This window comes from Aquarana catesbeiana, linkage group LG02 (assembly GCF_042186555.1).
Source record: "Aquarana catesbeiana isolate 2022-GZ linkage group LG02, ASM4218655v1, whole genome shotgun sequence".
NCBI classification, from domain to species: Eukaryota; Metazoa; Chordata; class Amphibia; order Anura; family Ranidae; genus Aquarana; species Aquarana catesbeiana.
In genome coordinates, this window is record NC_133325.1 from 703914606 (window position 1) to 703936857 (window position 22252).

General features: G+C 42.5%; 1 protein-coding gene across 1 annotated transcript in view; it reads right to left on the reverse strand.

Moving 5' to 3' along the window:
- Window positions 1-6328: 6328 nt before the first annotated feature.
- The window catches only part of ZRSR2 (zinc finger CCCH-type, RNA binding motif and serine/arginine rich 2), a 56038-nt gene continuing 40114 nt past the window's right edge, over window positions 6329-22252 (reverse strand). The window contains exons 10-12 of the mRNA XM_073616936.1: window positions 11261-11370; window positions 7044-7727; window positions 6329-6534 (exon numbers count right to left, since the gene is read on the reverse strand). Of these exons, the coding sequence (XP_073473037.1) occupies window positions 7060-7727; window positions 11261-11370 (778 nt within the window). The 3' untranslated portion in view covers window positions 6329-6534; window positions 7044-7059. The remainder of the gene's footprint in view (window positions 6535-7043; window positions 7728-11260; window positions 11371-22252) is intronic.

Consider the following 22252-nt stretch of genomic DNA (forward strand, 5'->3'; position numbering starts at 1 on the left):
TGTCTGTTTTCATCAGATCTCACCCGATCCGCCAGTGACGGATCTGGACGTAGGGCCATCCGTCTGCTTTTTGCAGATCGGACCGGGTCGGATGTCAGCGGACATGTCTCCGCTGACATCCGTCGCTCCATAGGCTAACATGGAGCGCCCGTTCAGGTCCGCCGTCAAAACTGACAGGCGGACCTGAACAGTCCGATCGTGTGAAAGGGGCCTTAGAAATATATTTACCTAGAAAAATGGTGACGTGTTCAATATTTATTTTACCTGCTGTATGTTTGTATAGAACATAGAGCAGCTGTGCTTGGCAAACAATCAGCTTCTATCTTCGCTTGTTAAAGTGGAACTTACCTGGAACAACTTGATAAAAACTTTTACTGTGGGCAGCCAGATCATGTACATGTACGTCACCCAACCTGTTCCGGGGTTAGGGGCATGCTCCTCCCATGACCGTGGTCTCCACCGAGAACAGCGGATTGCGGATCCCATTACCTGCGGCCCAGTGATCATGTGATCACAATGTCAACAAAGCTGTTATGAATGAATTCATAACAGCTGTGTTTCCTATGCTGTGATTGGCCCACAGCTATCCCATGGTACCTAGGCCAATCAGAGCACCCTGTACCATGTTATTAGTTGTAGCCAATCACAGATCACTAGTAATCACAGCTGTTATTAATGTAATCCATTGAAGACAGTACAAAACATTGCTGTTACAATGATAATCGTAATAACAATTAGTGTAAAAAAAAAACAAAAAACATCCTCCCAGAGTAGTACAGTGTTACTATGGTGACACTAAACCGCTGCTGAAAGTATGTAAAAAAAATGTCAGTGTCCCTGATTACTGCCACACCAGTCAGGTGGTGCTGTACTGCACAAGTGAAAGTATGCAAAAAAAAAAAGTGAAAAAAATGTATTCAAATTTCTTCATTTTCAAAAAAAACTTTTGACAAAAGAAATTACAACTTCAAAAAGTTTGCCATACCTCTTACTAAATGCCTCAGACTGCCTTCTTTCCATAAAGGGGTCATTTGTATTGTCCTGGTATCTTAAGGGCCTCAAGAAATGAGATAGCCTGTCAGTACATTGATCCATAGAATTCATCAAATTTCAAATACTGTATTTATACACACACACACACACCATAGTTTGTAGACGCTATAACTTTCACACAAACCAAATTAATATACACTTATTGGGATTTGTTTTTAACAAAAACCAAGTAGCAGAATACATTCTCACCTACATTTATGAAGAAAATGTGATTTTATTGGATAGGTTTAACAGAAAGTTGAAAATATAGTTCTTCAACATTGTTGGTCTTTTTTAGTTTATAGCGCAAAAAATTAAATAAAGCTAGTGGTGCTCAAATACCACCAAAAGAAAGCTCTATTTTTGTGAAAAATAGATAAAAACATAAATTTGTGTAGTGTTGCATGACCGCGCAATTGCCAGTTAAAGTAGCGTAGTGCTGAAGAGCAAAAAGTGGCCTGGTCATGAAGGGGTAAAACCTTCCAGAGCTGAGGTGGTTAATAATTATGCTACCAAAATTAGTGTGTGTTGTAAATCAGTGGTCATCAACCCTGTCCTCAGGGCCCACTAACAGGCCAGGTTTTATGTATTACCTTGGGGAGATGCAGACTAGAATACTGCAATCACTGAGCAGCAAATGATATCACCTGTGATGTATTTCAGTTATCTTGCAAACCTGGCCTGTTAGTGGGCCCTGAGAACAGGGTTGATGACCACTGTTGTAAATTACCTCCAGCATTGCTCCTGCTTCTTCGTGCCGGAGGTTGTCATTTTGCGGAAACCCAGGGCAACAGTAAATCTTTAGGCTGCCAGATTGGCCCCTACGTTTTCGGCACAATGCTGAAAAATGGAGAGCAATTGAGCGTGTGCAGAGCAGGATGAGATAGTGTATTACTAGATTTTAAACAGTATAGGCACTTTTTTTCATGTTTTACATAGCTATACCTGCAAAAAGGGCCAGCCTGAAGTGATCTAGCAGGACTAAAGTTCCACTTTGAACATTAAAGACAAGGCCAATTGGTTGCACAGCTGTTCCAGATTATGACTGTTCCAGTTTTGATAAAATTCCCCTCAAGATTTAGGACAAAAAAGGCTTTTAAATTTCTGCCCTTTTATTAAAATTCCCAGTTTATGTATTTTGCTATACATTTTTAAATGGGGAAAAAATGCATTTTACACCTAGCTTATAATATTTTTTTCTCTTTCACTTTTTTGTGCAAGATAAAATAACAATTAACCAGCTGCTTGTTTTGTCAAAAATTATAAACTTCCGTGATCACATGATGATGAGGAACCAATAGATGCAGTTCCTAATTGTTAGTGACAGCATGCTCTCAGATATGGTCTCAGCATGGTGCCTAGACCTGGGAAATGTTACCTTGGGTGAGAGAGAAAGGGTTAAAGTTCCATCCCACAAAAAAGGGTACAATAGTTTTTAGTGAGCACGGTTTGGTTGAATAACCCACTAACTTGATCCATTTCCCCAAAGAGTGGCTTTTTTTTCTCTCCACTCAGTGGCTTTCCTAAACCACCTCTCTACCATAGTCTGGCAGTCCATTATTAAGCTGTTAATGAGCTTTTAGCAAACTTTAAAGTGTCGCTAAGGGCTGAAGTAGGATCAAAGTCGGACCAAAGTAGTACAGGGAGCATTTTCAAAGTCGGACCGACTTGTGTCGGACCAGTTTAGACAGCTCCCAGAGAAAAACATTGATTTTCACACATCATGCGACATGAGCTCCCAATGTCGGAGTGTTTGTCGGACCAGTGTGAACCCACATCAAAAAAAAAAAAAAACGATCAATAAATGGTGTATTACATGCTGTTCACTCAGTCACTATGAAATTCATTTTCTGTATTCTGCAATAAAAAAAATAAAAAACTGGTTGATCCTGCTGTTCTCCATCTCCAACTTCTGTTCATGTCCCCAATTCAGCTAGGGATATTGCAACTGTAGCACCCTCTACTTTAGGTAAGTTGCTAGAGGTAGTTGTGTTTTTTGTTACAGCCAGTGCAGGTACATTTAGGCAGGCCTAGCTGTGAGCTAGGCCTGTTCGTTTTGATCTGGGGGCTGGGGAGTGGTTTAGAGTAGCAGCAGGTGACTGACATGTACTTCATCTCTCTGGCGCCTCCTCTGTTTCCTCCTCTGGTTCTGGAAAAGAGGCAGGGCAGAGGATTGGAGTGTATCTGGGAGCCCTGACCAATCCCCAACCAGGATTGGCAGGGGGCATGTCTCATATATATATATATATATATATATATATATATATATATATATATATATATATATATATCGGGTCGGGTGGAAGAACTGAGTGATGGAGTGTTAGGCTGTCGAGGCCTTTGAGGAAGCCCCCTTTCTAGGGGGGGTGAACTTGGGCCTGGAGCTGGGAAAGAACCCCTTCATACAACCCTATCTTGGGGTGTCCTAAACAAGAGCAGGAAGAGGACAGTGGGGAGCACGGCCGGGCAAGTCACTAGGAGGGATCCATTCAGGAGTCAGTGAGTGACAGGCACAGTGAGAAGCTCTGGGAGAGACATACCAGGAGTGGATGTAGAGCCAGAGGGAGAGACTGATGCCGCTGGTGTTAGAGACAAGTAGCTGCAGCCAGGAGGGTTGGCAGGACTTGCACAGGACTGACTGGGACCGGTAGTCTACCAAGATTCAGTTAGTACAAAAAATACTCTTTTCTTCACTATTGGTTGCTACACCAAAGTGGACTGGAGACCCCTGCCAGCAAATGGTGGATATTGAACAGTATTGATTTTTTCAGAGTGAGGCCTAACCATGTTTTAACTGTGACAGTCCTTGAGGCAGGTGATGGACCAGAGTCAGCAGTGGGATCCAAGTTGGCTGCAAGAACCCTGATCAGCAGCAGGCAATCACCAGAACCCAAACGCACCACTACCCAGACCGGGGAATCTTCTCATTGGCAGTGGGTCAGTCGGGCCTTTACTGCCTGTGTCTTGTCTGGAAAGGGGAAACCCAAAAGAGCTGCCAAGGTTCTCCAGATTCCAGCAGATGGTGCAGAGGAGAGTGACCCTGTACTTCCCCTCTCAGATCATGGAGGACATCAAGAGCTCCCGGGGTGGATGGGAGGATGACAGTCTGGGAGTATCTACGTGTCCCCAAGCCATTGTGGGTGCCAGGTGGTGCAGCCTGGGCCAGAATCCTGGAGATTAAGAAGGAGTGGCAACTTGGAAGGACCATCTACAAGGAGCGGGTGCTGATATGCAAGGCAGGTCGGCTTGCAAAAAGTAATTCGGTTCCCAGGGACAGAGGAGAGAAAGGCTGGAACCCTATCTCGGGGGGGGCCTGAATAGGAGCACTGCCAGGCAAGTCACTTGGAGAGATCCATTCCAGGGTCAAGGAGTGACAGAAACAGTGGAAAGCTCTGGGAGAGACATGCCAGGAGTGGATGTAGAGCCAGAGGGAGAGACTGATGTTGCTGGTGTTAGAAACAAGTTCCTGCAGCCAGGAGGGTTGGCAGGACTTGCACAGGACTGCCTGGGACCAGTAGTCCACCTAGATTCAGTTAGCACAAAAAGTATCATTTTCATCGCTATTGGTTGCTACACCAAAGGGGACTGCAGACCCCTGCCAGCAAATGGCAGATCTTGAACAGTGGGGACTTTTTTCAGAGTGAGGCCTAACAATGTTCTAACTGTGACAGGAATCTAGGATTGCGCAGTAGAGAAAGTGGAGTTTACTAAAGTGATGTGCATTTGGAGTATGGATCTTTAGAGACAGCCAATATAGATTTCAATACTTTGTTCATCTTACAAGATCAATTACCTGGGCATCCCATGTCCCTTTTCCCCATTCAAGTTAAATTCCCTCAATAAAAACAAGCCGATGGACTAGTCATTGTCTGGGAATGTATAACTGGAAGTGAATGCCAGGCCGCTCAGGGTGACAGGTGGAACTAGTACACTTAGAGATCCCACGGGGGGCACCGCTACACAAGTGTGGTGGCAACTCTGCACATGCTCAGTTTTCAGTGAGGTTTTTATGCTGAGCAGCCCATGTGACTATAGAGTCACACATATGGGTGTATACACAGTGGTAAATGACAGCCCACTCCCTCCTTTCTCCTCCATGGTCACTAACCAGCTAAACATAATGGGCGTGGAATATTACATGAAGATTGATGGAGGGTTCACCTCCATCTTATTCCAATATATAAACCGTATTTATGGGCGTATAACACGCACTTTTTTCCCCTTAAAATCAGGGGAAAATCGTGGGTGTGTGTTATACGCCGTTCTTGGCGGCTCTGGCAGTCCCGCTACACGCAAAAGCCGCTGCAGACCGGCCAAGAACGGCTGAGTGCATCCGAAAGCTGCCAAGAACGGCGGCGCCATTTTTAAACGGCAGTGTACCTACAAGTTTGCAAATGACACAGGGACAAGGCTACAGATGGACACTGATAAGGCTGCATTGATGGGCATTTAAATGTAAATTTTTCTCCCTTAAACTTCCCTCCTAAATATATATATTTTTTTAAAACTGTTTATTGATATTATTTATTTATTACATTTATTTATTATTTTTCCCTACAGACAGGCTGGAAAAGATCTGGGTCATGTGACAGCTGCAAATAGATTAGGAAAGAGGTACTTAGATTTTTTTTTTTTTAATTAAAATAATTGCAGTGCCATCTATATACAGAAATAAAAAGGGACAATGTATTTTTAAACAGTGTGTGTTTAGTAACACTTTAATCAAGTAGGGCTAAATCTTACTAAATGCCAGCTGTTAAAAAAAAAAAAAAAAAAAAAAGTTGGGCATTTTTGGAATCCAAGTTTTTTTTTTTAGTGTAGCGTTCCCTTTTAGAAATGGGTATGCTGTCATTTAGTTATATTCTGTTCCTTAAGAGCAGAAATGTTAGCCCAATGTCAAGGCTGCAAGGCCCCCATAGTGGTTGACGTGTCTTCTGATAACTGACATTGTCCAGGCAGCTGGAGGATAAAATTGTCAAATACTTTAGGTTTTCTTTCAAGCCCGTTTACAGCAAACACATGGTCAAGGCATTCTACTGAAAGCAGAATTGATCTTTAGTAAACATAACGAATTATATTGACGTTTCATTTTTGGTAGGCTGCAGGGACAATTGTAAAAGGAAAGTACAATAAAACGCTTAAGAACATACAACTATATAGCAATGCATGAACCTTAGGAGTGTGAAGGTACATTAAAAACGTCCAGCTCAGATTTTTTCAAAGAAAGAATTCTTACTGAACACCAATTAAAAAACAAATATATTCTAGTTTTCTTCATCAATGTCCTCAAACAATCTTTTTAAACACATTTTATTTATAAATATTTACACTTCCTGATAGAAATATACAAAGAAAAAATAGCCTAGAACCAGGCCATTTTTGTAAACGAAGATTCCTCTGGTGATGAAATGAAGATTCTGACATTTTATCATTGTACCGAGGAGCTTTCCAAGCAGAAGTTGCTGTACAATCCAGCCACACTGCAGTCAGTCCGCTGGGTTCCTGGAAAATAAATGTAAAGACATATTTTGCTCTAGTACTTCTATCAAACTTTCATCATCAAATAGGGGCAGTGGGGAAGTCAGGGTAAGCGCCCTGGGACTTCTGAATTGAAGCAATGGGGTCCATAGTGTTGCATAAACCTTTTCAAAAGCAATGCATTAAAAGGGGAACAAAGTAGGACAAATAAAAATTGTGAACAGGCAGTCTTTTTATCACAGAACAGACATGCAGTGTCTCTCTTCTACAATAAAATACACTTGCCTGTTCGCAATACCCTGTAGAATCCAGAACACTGTGGTTTAGTATCGGTTTCCTTCTGCAGGCTACAAAAATGAGAAATAATGCGGATGTAGCATTTCTGTCTGTGTATGGCAGGGGTAGGCAACCTTAGACCATAACACCATTAAAAAAAAAAAAAAACAAACAGTTAAATTAAAAAAGTAACCCAAATTATTGTTCATAGATATTCATCTACCCCTTATACAAAGGGTAACATGCAACTAACATACCTTGACAGATTTCTGTTCACGTATCTGGGCTTTGTTGGTTATTCTCTTTAGTTTTGGATTGGGAACGGCTCTTGCTCCTTCTACCCCGGCTCCTGGATAGGGAACGGCTCTTGCTCCTCCTGCCCCGGCTCCTGGATCGGGAACGGCTCTTGCTCTTCTTGCCCCGGCTCCTGGATCGGGAACGGCTCTTGCTCTTCTTGCCCCGGCTCCTGGATCGGGAACGGCTCTTGCTCTTCCTGCCCCGACTCCAGGATCGGGAACGACTTTTGCTCTTTCTGCCTTGGCTCCTGGATCTAGAACGACTTCTGAACCTTTGGATGGGACTTCTAGATCGAGATGAACTGCGGCTTTTGCGCTTGCGCTTTTTTCTAGCCCTACTGTGTGACCTCTTCTCTTTGCTTCTTGACCTATGTGAGCGATGTTTTTTCTTGTTTTTGTTGTGGCTGCTCTTTTTCCTGCTTGATTCCCCATTTCTTCTGCTATCTGGGCTGCGACTGTAGCGCCTCCTACAAAATCCATAGTCATCATATCGGCTTGACCTCTCCCACCGTTCAGAGGGATTATTTCTGTCTGGTGACAGGTTAAGGTCTCGGTCAGCCTCCCAAAATTCATTAGTTGGGTTCTTGAAGACATGCAGGAAATTACAGTGCTTTCCTCGAGGACATTTTTGCCTTTCAAACAGCCCTTTAAAAAAATAAATAAAAAATTACATTTAGGAAGGAAACATTTTCAAACCAAAAAGCATATAAAACAAGAATGTCATATTACATTCATAAGTAGACAGGACACAGATTTTGTTAAAAACACATACGTATAAGAATGCCACTTGACCACTCATTCACCTTATGTATCAAATACAACTTGGAAGTTTTGGGTCTTTAATAAATTGTGGGCTGATGAAACCATAAAAAAAAATATATATATATATATATATATATATATATATATATATATATATATATATATATATATATATATATATATATATATATATATATATATATATATATATATATATATTTAAAAAGGAAGAGCTGCTGAAGGCACAAAATATAACCTAAACACCTAAAATAGTCCTTTGCCCGTCTCCTCCAATACATCATGCCCATTGACAACACATCTTACAACAAACAGAACAAGGGAAACTTCAACAGCATCATAGAAGCGAACTTCAGACTAAGCTTTAAAGGAGAAATTCACGTTAAAAAAAGAAGTGCATTTATTTTTTCAGAAGCCTGCAGAGAATTGCACCAGAGATCTGCTTATTGCAGATTCAGTGTCAGGTTCTTGCAGACCCAGTACAGCTTTCTACTTATACCTCCTGTATGGGCAGTTACCAGTCTTAATTTCATTGACTAAAACATTTTAGTAGACTAAATGAATACTATTTTAGTCGACTAAAATACGACTAAAACAATTGAGATGACTAAAATACGACAAACTATAATGACATTTTAGTCAAAAGACTAAGACTTAAACTAAATTGAATTTGACTTCAAAATTAACACTGGTCTGTAGTGCATGTTCACACCTCAATACCTTAAACAATAACATATGAGATTTTTCACTCCAGCAGTATATAGTGTGTTTGGAAATTGTAGAGAGATGTTAACTAATGCATTACAATTTAATTACACCCATTCGATTTTAGTCAACTAAAATGTACCGGTGATTTAGTCGACTAAATACGACTAAAATTAAAATAATTTACAGAAGACTAAAATGGGACTAAAACGAAAATGTCATTTTAGTCCTAAGACTAAAACTAAATCGAAGTTTGCTGCCAAAATTAACACTGGCAGTTACTGAAGAGCAGTAATAATCAATGAGCTACAAGGGTGCTCATCAGCGCCCTCGCACTTTGAGAACTACAAGCCATCTGCCACGATAACAGGTAGAACTTGTAGTACATTCATTCACAGAACTCTGTGAATGAAAGATGCAGCTGTGTGGGCAGAGTCCCCCACAGCCTTGTTGTTTTTACATTTCAGGGGGGCTGCTGCTTTAGTAACATGTTACACCCTGAATACATCATGACCTGCTTGCACAGAACTCCTCCAAAGTTGGATTGCATGGCAATCACCAATTGGAAAAGCCAACATAGCCTGGTCTTTGTAAATGATTCTTGATTTGGAAGCACCATTATCATGGATTCCGGTTGTGTATAGCATAAACGAATGAATGCAGAAGCAGCAGTCAACTCCTGTCTCCACCTATCTCACACAGCACAGCATGCATAGATCGACCTCATCCCTTCGGGATGCTTTATTTTAAAAGTGCGAGCTGGAGAATAGGCAGTCAGTTGACAATGCAGCAGATATTAAAAAAAGATGGGTTGTTAAGAGTATACAAAAGAACCCCAGCACACTTATTGAAATATTTACAGAACTTGCACCTCAAATTTCTAGAATAAAACTGATGTTTGTGCATTTTGTATGCATTATGTGTGTTACAGACTTTGAAACGCATAGCAGTGGCATCTTCTCCTGACATGCATTAAGAAACAAGAGAAATTATTTTCTATTGACTGCTTCCTTTTCAACACCTTAACAATCCTATGTGGCTAATTAACACAGTATAGCTCCTAGCAAACCTGAAAATCTTTAACGGGTAGCGATACCTTATTTATCAGTGCCATCTCATTTCTACATAAAGCTTACAGGCTACAGAGTGTCGAGAAGGACTTTGCTGGTTCACATCCTGCACTGGGACCCTCTGTGTCAAACTGTCATACCAGTCCACTAATAAGACAATACAAGATCCCCGTACCAGAAGACAAATGTTGAAATGTTCTTTCCATCGTTTTCTCTTATAAAATTGTACATATGACTAGATTTTTACTATCATTTTTAAAAGCAGACATCAAAATCCCTATAAAAGCTCCCCCCACCCTAAGCGCAGACAGCTTGGCTGTATACTTGCCTTCAGCCGCGATCTTACCCTCCACATGGACCCAGTAGGAAACTCTGAACTATGGTAGCTGTGCCCACAAAAGGCACACATATGGAAAAAAACTACAGTTCCCAATATTGTCAGATTGCCTGCAGCTGACCTAACATGCCTTGTTCTGCACGGTGCATCAGTGTGGAGGTGGCATCTTGGAAGAGGTAGGAGGGTATTGCTTTTTCATGTCAGAGCCTCTAGCAAGAACATTCAGCAGCACAGCATCAAATCTCACTCTAAATCTCCTAAGACTAGCAGTCAGAGACAGCAGTACTATCAATCTTACAGCAGTTATAGGGCTAGGAGGCTTTAGGCACCCTCACACCCCAGCTATTTCTCAAGAGGAAAGTAAGACAAAAAATAAAAATATGATACCATGTTCAGAGTTCCGCCTATGCATAATTAACACCTCTAAGCTATCCCTATAATAAAGCGAATCGTAACTATTTGCGTTCAATACCACTTTGTGCTTGTGTGCCGCAGTTGTATTTATTTCTATCAGTAGCCATACTCATGGTGGCCTCCAATAGCCACTCAGAGTACAGTTCACCCATAAAAATTAGTGCTGTGGTGCGCATGCACAGACTAAAGAGAAGCCAACCGGGTCCATGTCAGAAGTAAGATTACTGGATTGCAGCTGACCGCGAATATAAAACCATGCCTGCCTGCACTCAGGAGGTAAGGGGCTATAGTAAAAGACAACTTCACTTAAGCAGTTGTCTGTTAAAAAAAAAAACAAAAAAAAAAAACACCTTTTACTACTGCTTTAAGTTGTACCTACAGGTAAACTTATAAAAAGACTTACCTGTAGGTACAGCGAATATCTCCTAAACATGCAGCGTTTAGGAAATATTCACACTGCATACAACTGGTGACATCATCGGCACATGCGCTCTGAAGGTCTGGCATGCCGTGTCAGACCATCAGAGCTCCGTGCTGCAGCAGAGGGCTCCCGCGTGCATGTGCGGGAGTGACGTTATCGCGACCCTGGCCTCTCATACAGCCAGAGCCTGTAAACTGGAAGGAAGACCGGGGAAAGATGGAAGCCCCCTCAGTGGTGCTAGTATGTGATGCATACATTATACACATTATGACATTGCCTTGCAGAAGATTTTTCTATGCTGTGGTTTACTACGGCTTAAAAAAAGGTCTGGTTCAAACTATCGACACCTGATATTTCTGGGACCCAACTGTCAGTTTGCAACAAGATATATAGATATAGATACTGTATATACTGTATATATACATATACATACACCCCCTCCTCTACTTACCACAAATAGCCGATTTCCACCTGGTGACTGGTGAGAATTCACACTGAAGCTGACGGGATGCGTACCAACGACCATTGAACAAAGAAAAAGCCTGTGAGCATTCTTCTTCCCTGGAAGCAGAAATATTGTGTGAAAAAGATCCTAGATAACTAAAAAAAAAAAAAAAAAAAAAAAAAAATGAACCAGCAATATCAAGATACAGTACATACAGCCCCAATTCCAGGAAAGTTGGGATGTTGTGTAGAATCTACATAAAAACAGAACGCAATGATTTTCAAATCTCATAAAACCCATATTTTATTCACAATAGAAATTATAATCAAGTGTTTAAACTTAGAAAATGTACCATTTTAAGGAATAAGGTAATTTTGACATTGATGCTAGCAACGTCTTAAAAAGTTGGGACAAGGAAACAAAAAGTTGGCAAAGTAAGTGGTACTAATAAGGAAGAGTTGGAAGAACATTTTGTAACTAATAAGGGTAAATCGGCAACAGGTCAGTAAAAACAGCATCTTAGAGAGTCAAAGGGGTAGATTTACAAAAGGCAAATAGACTGTGCACTTTGCAAAGTTCAGTTGCACTCTGCAAGAGCAGTTGCACCAGAGCTTAGCAAATGAACAGAAGCTCTGCTGACTTCCATCATCCAATCATGTGCAGGCAAAAATGCTGTTTTTTTTTCCCCTCGCACGTGATTGGGTATTCTTTGCGAAGTGAAGCTTTACCTCATTTTCTAAGCTCTTGAGCAACTGCACTTGCAAAGTGTGCAGTCTATTTGCCTTTAGTAAATCAACCCCAAAGTGTCCCAGAAGTAAAGAAGATGGGCAGAGGTTCAACAATCTGTAAAAAAGTTGCATCTAAAAATTGTCAAACAATTTTAGAATAATGTTCAACATAAAATTGCAGACTTTAAAAATAGGATTTTTAAAACAGCTTACCTGTAAAATCCTTTTCTTGGAGTACATCATAGGACACAGAGTCTCAAGTAATTACTTGGTGGGTTATGGGCCTACCTTCAGGTGTTGACACTGGTATAACCAAGACAGGAAGTTGACTCCCCTATGTAACCCCTCCTCCTTCCAGGAGTCCTCAGTTTTTGTAGCCAAGCAATATAAGCAATATAATTTCACCCCATAAAACAGAGGGGCGGGAGCTCTGTGTTCTATGATGTACTCCAAGAAAAGGATTTTACAGGTAAGCTGTTTTAAAAATCCTTTTTTGTTTAATGTACATCATAGGACACAGAGCCTCAAGTAATTACTTGGTGGGATGTCCCATAGCAATGCTACTTGAGGGGAGGGAGACACAACCTGTAGGGCACCCCCAGACCTTGAGGAATTATACTGCTGCTTGCAGCACACTGCGCCCGAAGGCGATATCCTCATTCCATTTTACATCTACTTGATAAAATTTTGTAACTGTATGCACTGAAGACCAAGTCGCGGCCTTGCAGATCTGAGACATGGAGGCCTGGTGACGCACTGCCCAAGAAGCACCAACCACTCTGGTAGAATGCGCCTTAACTCGTAAAGGGGGAATCTTTCCCTTTAAATCATAAGTTTGAATTATAACTTGCCGAATCCACTTAGCCACAGTGGATTTTGACGCTGCCTGTCCCTTTTTAGGACCCTCTGGCAGAATAAATAAGACATCAGTCTTACGAATCTGAGCAGTTTTCTTTAAATAGATCTTCACTGCTTTCACCACATCAAGACAATGTAGTGACTTTCCTTCTTTGGAAAATGGTTTTGGAAAAAACGATGTACGGACAATATCTTCATTCGAATGAAAGCCTGAAACCACTTTTGGCAAAAAGCCTGGACGAGGGCATAACACCACTCTGTCCTCATGAATAACCAACATGGTTTTGGAAAAAACGGCAGGACAATATCTTGTTCAGGTGGAAACCTGAGACCACTTTTGGTTAAAAACCTGGACGAGGGCCCAACACCACTCTGTCCTCATGAATAACCAAATATGGCTCTTTACAGGAAAGAGCAGCCAATTCTGAAACCCTCCTTGCTGAGAATATAGCAACCAAAAATATCAGCTTCCTAGTCAGAAGAACTAAGGGAACGTGCTGTAATGGTTCGAATGGTGGTTTTTGTAACACTGACAAAACTAAATTCAAGTCCTAAGGGCTTAAGGGTGATTTAACTGGCGGATTAATCCGCATCACTCCTCGCATGAAAACCCGGACTAAAGAATGCGTAGCAAGTGGTCTTTGAAATAAAATTGATAAGGCTGAGACTTGGCCCTTAATAGTACTCAGAGCCAACTTCATCTCTAAGCATACTTGTAGAAAGGCAAGAATTCTGCCTATAATATAGATCTCCGAGGGTGCCAACCCTTGGATTCACACCAGGAAGCATAAGCTTTCCAGACTCTATAATATATAGTTCTAGAAGCTGGCTTCCTAGCATTAAAGTAGAAATAACTGCCCTGGAAAGCCTACGTCTTTTCAGAATGTGGGTCTCAATAGCCAGGCCGTTAAATTTAGCATTCATAAAGTAGGATGGAATATCGGCCCCTGTGAGAGCAGGTCTGGCCTTTGTGGAAGGGACCACAGATCCCCCACTGCCATCTTTACGACTTCTACATACCATGACCTTCTGGGCCATGCTGGTGCTGCCAGAATTACCGGTTTTCTTTCCAGCTTGATCCTGCAAAGAATAGGGGGAAATGCATAGATCAGTAAAAGCTGATCCCACAGTATCACCAACGCATCTGTTCTGCATGCGAATGGATCCCTTGTTGTGGACACAAAGTTGACTAACTTTGTTGCACTGGATGCTAGAAGATCTACATCCGGAGTCCCCCATCCTTGACAAACAACCCGAAACATGTTGGGGTGAATAGACCATTCCCCTGGGAATAATCTGCTGGCGGCACAAGTAGTGCGCGTGCCAATTCTCCATTCCTGGAATGAAGACTGCCGATGGGCACAGAATATTTCTTTCTGCCCAAGTTAGAATATGGTTCACTTCTCTCTGCACTGAGAGAGTCTTGGTGCCCCTTTTGGTGATTGATATAGGCCACAGCTATGGCATTGACGGATTGGAACCTGTCCAGACAATCCCTTAACCTGGAAGTCCAGGCTTTTAGAGCCAGACGCACTGCCCGAATCTCTAGGATGTTGATGGACAAGGCTCTTTCGGTTCTTGAACACTTGGACAGTTGTCTTCTGTCATTACCACTTTCTAGAAAAGTGGTTTGAAGTATTTACCCTTTAGGACATTCTTTAGTAACCACCAATTGAGGCTTTGGGACACCCTTGGGGACAGCCGCATTGGCAAGGCCAAAGCTTGGATCGTTTTGTTCCAAGAAAATAGAATACTGTTTTGCAACAGTCTCGAATGGAACTGGGCAAAGGGAACTGCTTCGAATGAAGCCACCATCCTTTCTAACAACCTCATGCAAAGGTGAATGGAGGGACCTCTTTTTGACCTGACCATCCGCACCAACTCTTTTATAGAGTGGTGTTTTGTTTTTTTCTTTTCTTCTGGGCAAGAAGACCCTTTTTCTGGGCTGTATCTATTATCAGACCCAAAATACTGCAGCCCTCTTTTAGCGATTTTAATGGAGACTTTACTAGGTTGAGAATGCAACCCAGACCTTTCCAGGTAACTGGTTGTAATGCGTACTAGGTATGCCAAGACTGTTTAAGCCCTGTGCCCTTGACCTGGCTACAGGTGGGGCTAGCACCTGTAGCTAGGCCGAAGAGCAAGGCTATAAACTGAAATGCTGCTGTTCTACTTCGAACCGCAGAAACCTTTGGTGAGCGGGAAATATACGGACATGCATCTCTGATGCCGATAGGCGACAGAAGTTTTCCTCCTTGCAGGATAGAACCTACTGACTTGATCGACTCCATAGAAAGGAGCAGATCTTCAGGAACTGATTTAGATTCTTTTAGATCTAGAATAGATCTGTTGAATTTCTGCGTGGCTCTGTACATGTACAGGAAACGCATGAAAAAGGCAGTGAAGGTTCCAAGGAACCTAAGAAAAAACAGAACTATCAGCTGACTCTACTGGAGGTAGCTTGAAAGAGGCACAAATCATCTCTGTAAGAGGTTTGTACCAGCAATTTCTCAGATTGCGAGGCTGAAAAAAAGTTCAACTCTAGTTGTCTCCTCTGCAGAGGAGTACTCGGTTTGCCTTTCTTCTCGATTACCTGAGGGTAATCCTTCATCCTCTACCCACTGTTCCCTTGAACAGGTGGGGGAGGGGGGGTCTAACACGCTTCTCAAGCTTGGATAGCGGATGCGATTAAAGTCGCTAATTTTCCTTTTAGGCCCTGCAGGGTGGAGGAAAAACGTATCTTCAATCATGTATACAGGGGCTGAATATTTTCTCCTCTTAGGTTCAGTTTCCACTATTGCAACCCCAAAGTTGCGTGATTTTACTGTGATCCTTTGCCGCCGAGAATACGCCGGGGCGTGATTTTGATGCGACAGGAAACAATGCCTGTGTATTCTAGAGGTTTATGGACCTCAAGTCGCATCAAAGTGGTACCACAGTAGTGCAGGGACTACCTTGAAGTCGCACAGATCTGAACAGTATTTCTTGGAAATCATGCCCTAGAGTCTGACGGTGGAGGCCATCACCGCTGCCTAGAGGCAGCTGCCCCTGCGCAGAGGAAGGAATCTGTTTAAGTGACTTGTCCAAGGTCACAAGGAGCCAACGTGAGGACGAGGTCCCACGTCTTTCAGGAAGTCTCCCATGGCTAGTTAACTCGTGAGGAGTGGCTCCTTCACTAGTGAACGCCGACATGTGGATCTGAACCCATGTCTGTCAGGAAGTCTCCCATGGCTGCACTGGCCGTCAGAGTACTTAACCTGTGAGCTGTTGTGGCTTCACTTTAAATAAAAGGACATTTATACCTTCTACTGGACAAAAGAGCTTTACTGCTAGAAATCATTTGGATGCATTTCACCAAACCTTCCCTAATGAAAAGGGAAACTAGTCAGACACCCCTTTTTTGCAAGATGCTTCTGCTGACCAACCCTTTTAACCACAGGGTCCTAAGCATGTTTTAGAACAAGCGCAAGGCGCGACGTCTGGTGGATAGGGTCTTTTATGGCGAAACATAGCGCCATTGGTAGGAGGATTTTAACAAAAAAATTCCAACTCCTTATCTGTTGGATGCTTAACCACTTACCAACCGGCCCATAGCCGAATGACGGCTGCAGGGCGGTTGGATAACTCTGGGTGGACGTACTATGATGTCCTCCCAGAATTCCCCTCTCGCGCGCCCCCTGGGGCGCGCACCCGAACACATCCGTGACCTCACGGATCCCGGTAAATGGCCGCTGATCGCGGCCTTTTACCATGTGATCGCGCCGTCAAATGACGGCGCGATCACATGTAAACAGACCGGCGTCATCTGACGACGCCGGTTCCTCTCCTCCCCGCCTGTGTACCGATCGGTACACAGTGAGCGGAGAGGGGGATGGATGGATGTCTGCAGCGCTGTGGGCTGTATGTGTAGTGCCCACAGCGCTGCACAGAGACATCCAGGCATCCATCCATCCATGCTCAGCCATCCCCACTACACTGCAATGCTGAGCAATACTCTGCAACACCCCCACAATACTCTGCAATGCTGTGCAATACTCTACAACACCCCCACAATACTCTACAACACCCCCACAATACTCTGCAATGCTGTGCAATACTCTACAACACCCCCACAATACTCTACAACACCCCCACAATACTCTGCAATGCTGTGCAGTACTCTGCCATGCCCCCGCCATACTCTGCCATGCCCCCGCCATACTCCGCAATACCCCGCCATACCGAGCCATGCTCAGCTGTACTCGGCCTCTGTATGTGGCCAGGCTGTGGAAGTCTCACACATGTGGTATCGCCGTACTCAGGAGGAGCAGGGGAATCTATTTTGGGGTGTCATTTTTGGTATGTACATGCTATGTGGTAGAAATATTGTATAAATGGACAACTTTGTGTTAAAAAAAAAAATGCGTTTTAACCACTTCCCGCCCACCGGCCGTCATACAACGTCCTTGACTTTGTGCGGAGATATCTGAATGATGGTTGCAGCTACAGGCATCATTCAGATATCGGCTTTTTCAGCCGGCGATTCCCTACACCATGAGAACGATCATAGCAGCTGTTCCACTGCTTGATCGTTCTTACGGGAGGCGAGAGGGGATGTCCCCCCCTCCCGCGCTTCTACCGACTCACCGCTACGATCGAAGCCAGGATCGTGTTTTTGTTTTTTTTTTTATTTCAGGCTTCCCAGCCTAGAGGTGAGATGTGGGGTCTTATTGACCCCATATCTCACTGTAAAGAGGACCTGTCATGCCATATTCCTATTACAAGGATGTTTATATTCCTTGTAATAGGAATAAAAGTGGTCAAAAAATTTTTTTTTTGGAAAAAAGCATCAAACTAAAATAAAGTAAAATGAACAATAAAAAAAAAAATAAAAAAATTTTAAAGCGCCCCTGTCCCTGCGTGCTCGCATGCAGAAGCGAACGCATACGTAAGTCCCGCCCACATATGAAAACCGTGTTCAAACCACACATGTGAGGTATCGCTGCGATCGGTAGAGCGAGAGTAATAATTTTGGCCCTAGACCTCCTCTGTAACTCAAAACATGTAACCAGTAAAAAATTTTAAAGCGTCGCCTATGGGGATTTTTGAGTAGCAAAGTTTGGCGCCATTCCACAAGCGCATGCAATTTTGAAAGGTGACATGTTGGGTATCTATTTACTCAGTATAACTTCATCTTTCACATTATGCAAAAACATTAGGCTAACTTTACTGTTTTGGTTTTTGTAAAGCACAAAACAGTTTTTTTCCCAAAAAAAACGCGTTAAAAAAATTGCTGCGCAAATACCGTGCGAGATAAAAAGTTGCAACGACCGCCATTGTATTCTCTAGGGTCTTTGCTAAAAAAACATATATAATGTTTTGGGGTTCTATGTAATTTTCTAGCAAATAAATGATGATTTTTACATGTAGGAGAGAAATGTCAGAATTGGCCTGGGAGCTACAGAACGCCTGAAGGTGCTCCCCTGCATGTTGGGCCTCTGTATGTGGCCACGCTGTGTAAAAGTCTCACACATGTGGTATCGCCGTACTCGGGAGTAATAGCAGAATGTGTTTTGGGGTGTAATTTGTGGTATGCATATGTGGTGTGTGAGAAATAACCTGCTAATATGACAATTTTGTGGGGAAAAAAAAAAAGTAAAAAAAAAAAACCTTGATTTTGCAAAGAATTGTGGGAAAAAATGACAACTTCAAAAATCTCACCATGCATCTTTCTAAATACCTTGGAATGTCTTCTTTCCAAAAAGGTATCATTTGGGGGGTATTTGTACTTTTCTGGAATGTTAGGGTCTCAAGAAATTAGATAGGCCGTCAGTACTTCAGGTGTGATCAATTTTCAGATATTCGCACCATAGCTTTTGGACTCTATAACTTTCACAAAGACCAAATAATATCCACCGATTTGGGTTAATTTTACCAAAGATATGTAGCGGTATAAATTTTGGCCAAAATATATGAAGAAAAATTACTAATTTGCAAAATATTATAACAGAAATGAAGAAAAATGCATTTTTTTTTACAGATTTTTCGGTCATTTTTCTTTTACGGCGCAAAAAATAAAGAACCCAGCGGTGATTAAATACCACCAAAAGAAAGCTCCATTTGTGTGAAAAAAAGGACAAAAATTTCATATAGATACAGTGTTGCATGGCTGAGTAATTGTCATTCAAAATGTGAGAGCACCAAAAGCTGAAAATTGGTCTGGTTAGGAAGGGGGTTTAAGTGCCCAGTTGTCAAGTGGTTAAGCAATTATGCATCTTGATGCTGGAAATCGCAGCGTCTACTGCTGGTACTTTCCAACCTTTGTGAATTTTTCCTCCATGATAGAGAACTGAGAAACTCTTTGGAGGGAAAAAATGCTTATCCAGATGATCCCATTCAGCATAAATAAGCGCTGTGAAAAGGTTTTTTTTTTTTTTTTTTTAAAAAAAAAAAAAAAAAAAAAAAAAAAAAAAAAAAAAAAAACCAAAGAAGGGACCTGGACCTTCAGCTTACTCTGTTAGGAGTAGTATAAAAAGTGGAATGAACCATCTTTAAGAATTTGTACCATCAATCTGTCAGATTGTGAGGTTGCATAAGGTTCATCAACTGTTGTCTCCTCCACAGAGGAAAATTTTGTCTCGTTTTCCCCCGTGATCACCTGAGGATAACACCTCATCCTGTGCCCACTGTTCCCTTGGAAAAAGGGGGTTTGAGGTGGGGGAGGGGGATCTAGCATGCTTCCTATCCTCTTGGATGGGGAATGCGATTAAAGCCACTAATCTTCCTTCTAAGCCCAACAGGGCAGAGGAGAATGCATCTTCAGGCACAACTGAAGTGTGAGAAGCAGTTGCACCACCAATTGCTTCCAAAGACTCACCCTGGCGTGCCATGTCAGGTATCTTCAGAGAGGATGACAGTGTGGAGGCATGACTGGAGTTCCCAGCACCTGGGGGGGAATCCTTGGTACCTTTGTGGTACACTGGAAATCAAATGCGCCAAGCACAACAGCAGAGGCACTTTACCAAATTATGGTATTTGCTGAACAATAGTTTTAGCAAAAGAAAACAATGTCATCATAAGGAACACCCTTTGATATTGAGTACCTTAATATTTCCTGTGCTGGAAGTGCCTGTTTACACACCTTTACATGCCCAGCGCTCCTGTGTCTTAGTGTGACAGACTACTGTCTTCAGCATATGAACTGAGAGCGTCTGTGTTAAGCCTTAGGTGAGAACCTGATTATACATAAGTGTCAGCTGTTACCGCACCTCTCCAGGAGGAGAGGAGGGGGAGGGGAACTATTATCAGCAGTGTTGGTTAAACTCCTAGTTTTAAAGGAAGACTTAACTTTATACAAAAAAATGCAAATGGCTGGTTTTGTATGTTCATAAACTACTGCTGTAACCTCTTTAGATCCCTCAGAAGAGGAACACCATCTGTTCAATTAAGAACTCCCCTCTGGCTGCAGGGACCACACCCACTGCTATAGTCAGACACAGAGCTGCTGAAAAAGGCATCTTACTAGGTAAGTGTAATATACTCCCTTTAGAGGAGACATTTTAAGGCATACAGTTATAATTTAATATATATATATATATATATATATATATATATATATATATATATATATATATATATATATATATATATATATATATATATATATATATATATATATATATATATATATATATATTTTATACACACGCACACATATACATACACACACACACTTTTGGAGAAAAGGGCATAGGACTTTTTACAGTTCCTAGGCTTCTCCCCTTACCCTCGCTGCAGGATACTGCTGATTTAACGGACAGATCCAACCTTCACCCATCACGGCGGGCAGCGTAGTTAAACCTTCAAAGACTGGGGCCCTTTTTAAAGGGGTTCCGCTCCTTTGGACAATGTATAGCGCCCCTCAGGAACAACTTTAGGTAATATGAAAAACCAAAAAGCGTCCTGGTTCCTAGGGTCCAGCTCTCAAAGAAGTTTACAGGCAAAACCTCGTTCTTCAATGCGAGGCCTGGGTACCATCCTATGGCCTCAGTGGCGAGGATGGATCCGTTTGCAGAGGTTTTTTCAATCCAACATGGATCCCTCCCTGGAGCTCCTCAGAGCACATCTTCACTCGTTACCAACACCTTGGACACTGGCAAAAAAAAAAAAAAACTGAGGACTCCTGGAAGGAGGAGGGATTATATAGGGGAGTCAACTTCCTGTCTTGGTTATACCAGTGTCAACACCTGAAGGTAGGCCCATAACCCACCAAGTAATTACTTGAGGCTCTGTGTCCTATGATGTACGACAAAGAAATATAGCTATAAGTGTTCAGATTTCTGCAGGTGAGACAAGCCTTTCAGCATCAGTTTCCCAATGGTGTTACCCTCGAGTCGGACCCAGTGGAACGATTGTTGTCCACCAAGGTCCTGATAGGCCCCTTGTCCACATTAGATTTCCACCTCTCGGCATCCCTACTCACTAAATTAACTAAAACCTTTACAAAATGGAAGCAGGATTTCCCATCGCTCACGGAGGACGACTGGGAGAACTGCGTCTCCTCATATGTTTCGAACATGATTTCTGTAAGAGACTGTTTTTAAACCAGGCCTACTATACACTATGCAGACTGGCTGCTATCTACCCGGATAGGTCTCCATCCTGCCCCCGATGTGGAGACCCGGAGGCCTCCTTTATACATATGACATGGTCCTGCCCCCTCCTGAAGGGTTTCTGGGAACAGGTCTTGGGGGATATCAGGCTGCAGGGTCCTCACTTCCATTGAGTACTGAAGTCATGCTGTTGAATGTGACCACTGACTCTACGGTGAAGAAATATACTAAACTGTTTATAGTGTACTCCACTTACTATGTCCGCAGGGAGATTCTGCTGAGATGGAAGACTGGGGCACCGCCCACCATCACCACCTGGAGGAATACCCTGAATGCAGTATTGCCTCTGTATAAAATAACGTACATCAACAGGAACTGTCCGATCAAGTTTGACAAGATATGGTCCTCCTGGATAGACTCCTGGGTGTCCTTACAATTGGAGGTAACTCCACCCAGCCTGGATCCTAGTTCAGCCCATATCCAGGGCCGGTTGGACCACGACCTGGGAGTCATCTGCGGTACCCCGCCTCCCCCCCCCCCCCCCCTTGTCCCCCTCCATGGGGAGTCTATAAAAAAACTAAACTATTCAAGACTCACTGGTCCGGGTGAGAGAGCTCTCCTGGTAAAGAACGGTTAACCTTTTTCTCCAAAAAACTCTGTTGAACATGATTGTCGGCTGCTCCCTGTACGGATATAGGTAAATAATGTATACTACAACTACCTTAGCACTTTTGTTTAATTTTAAAATGACATGTGAACATTGACTATATTATATATACACACACACACACACACACACACACACACACACACACACACAC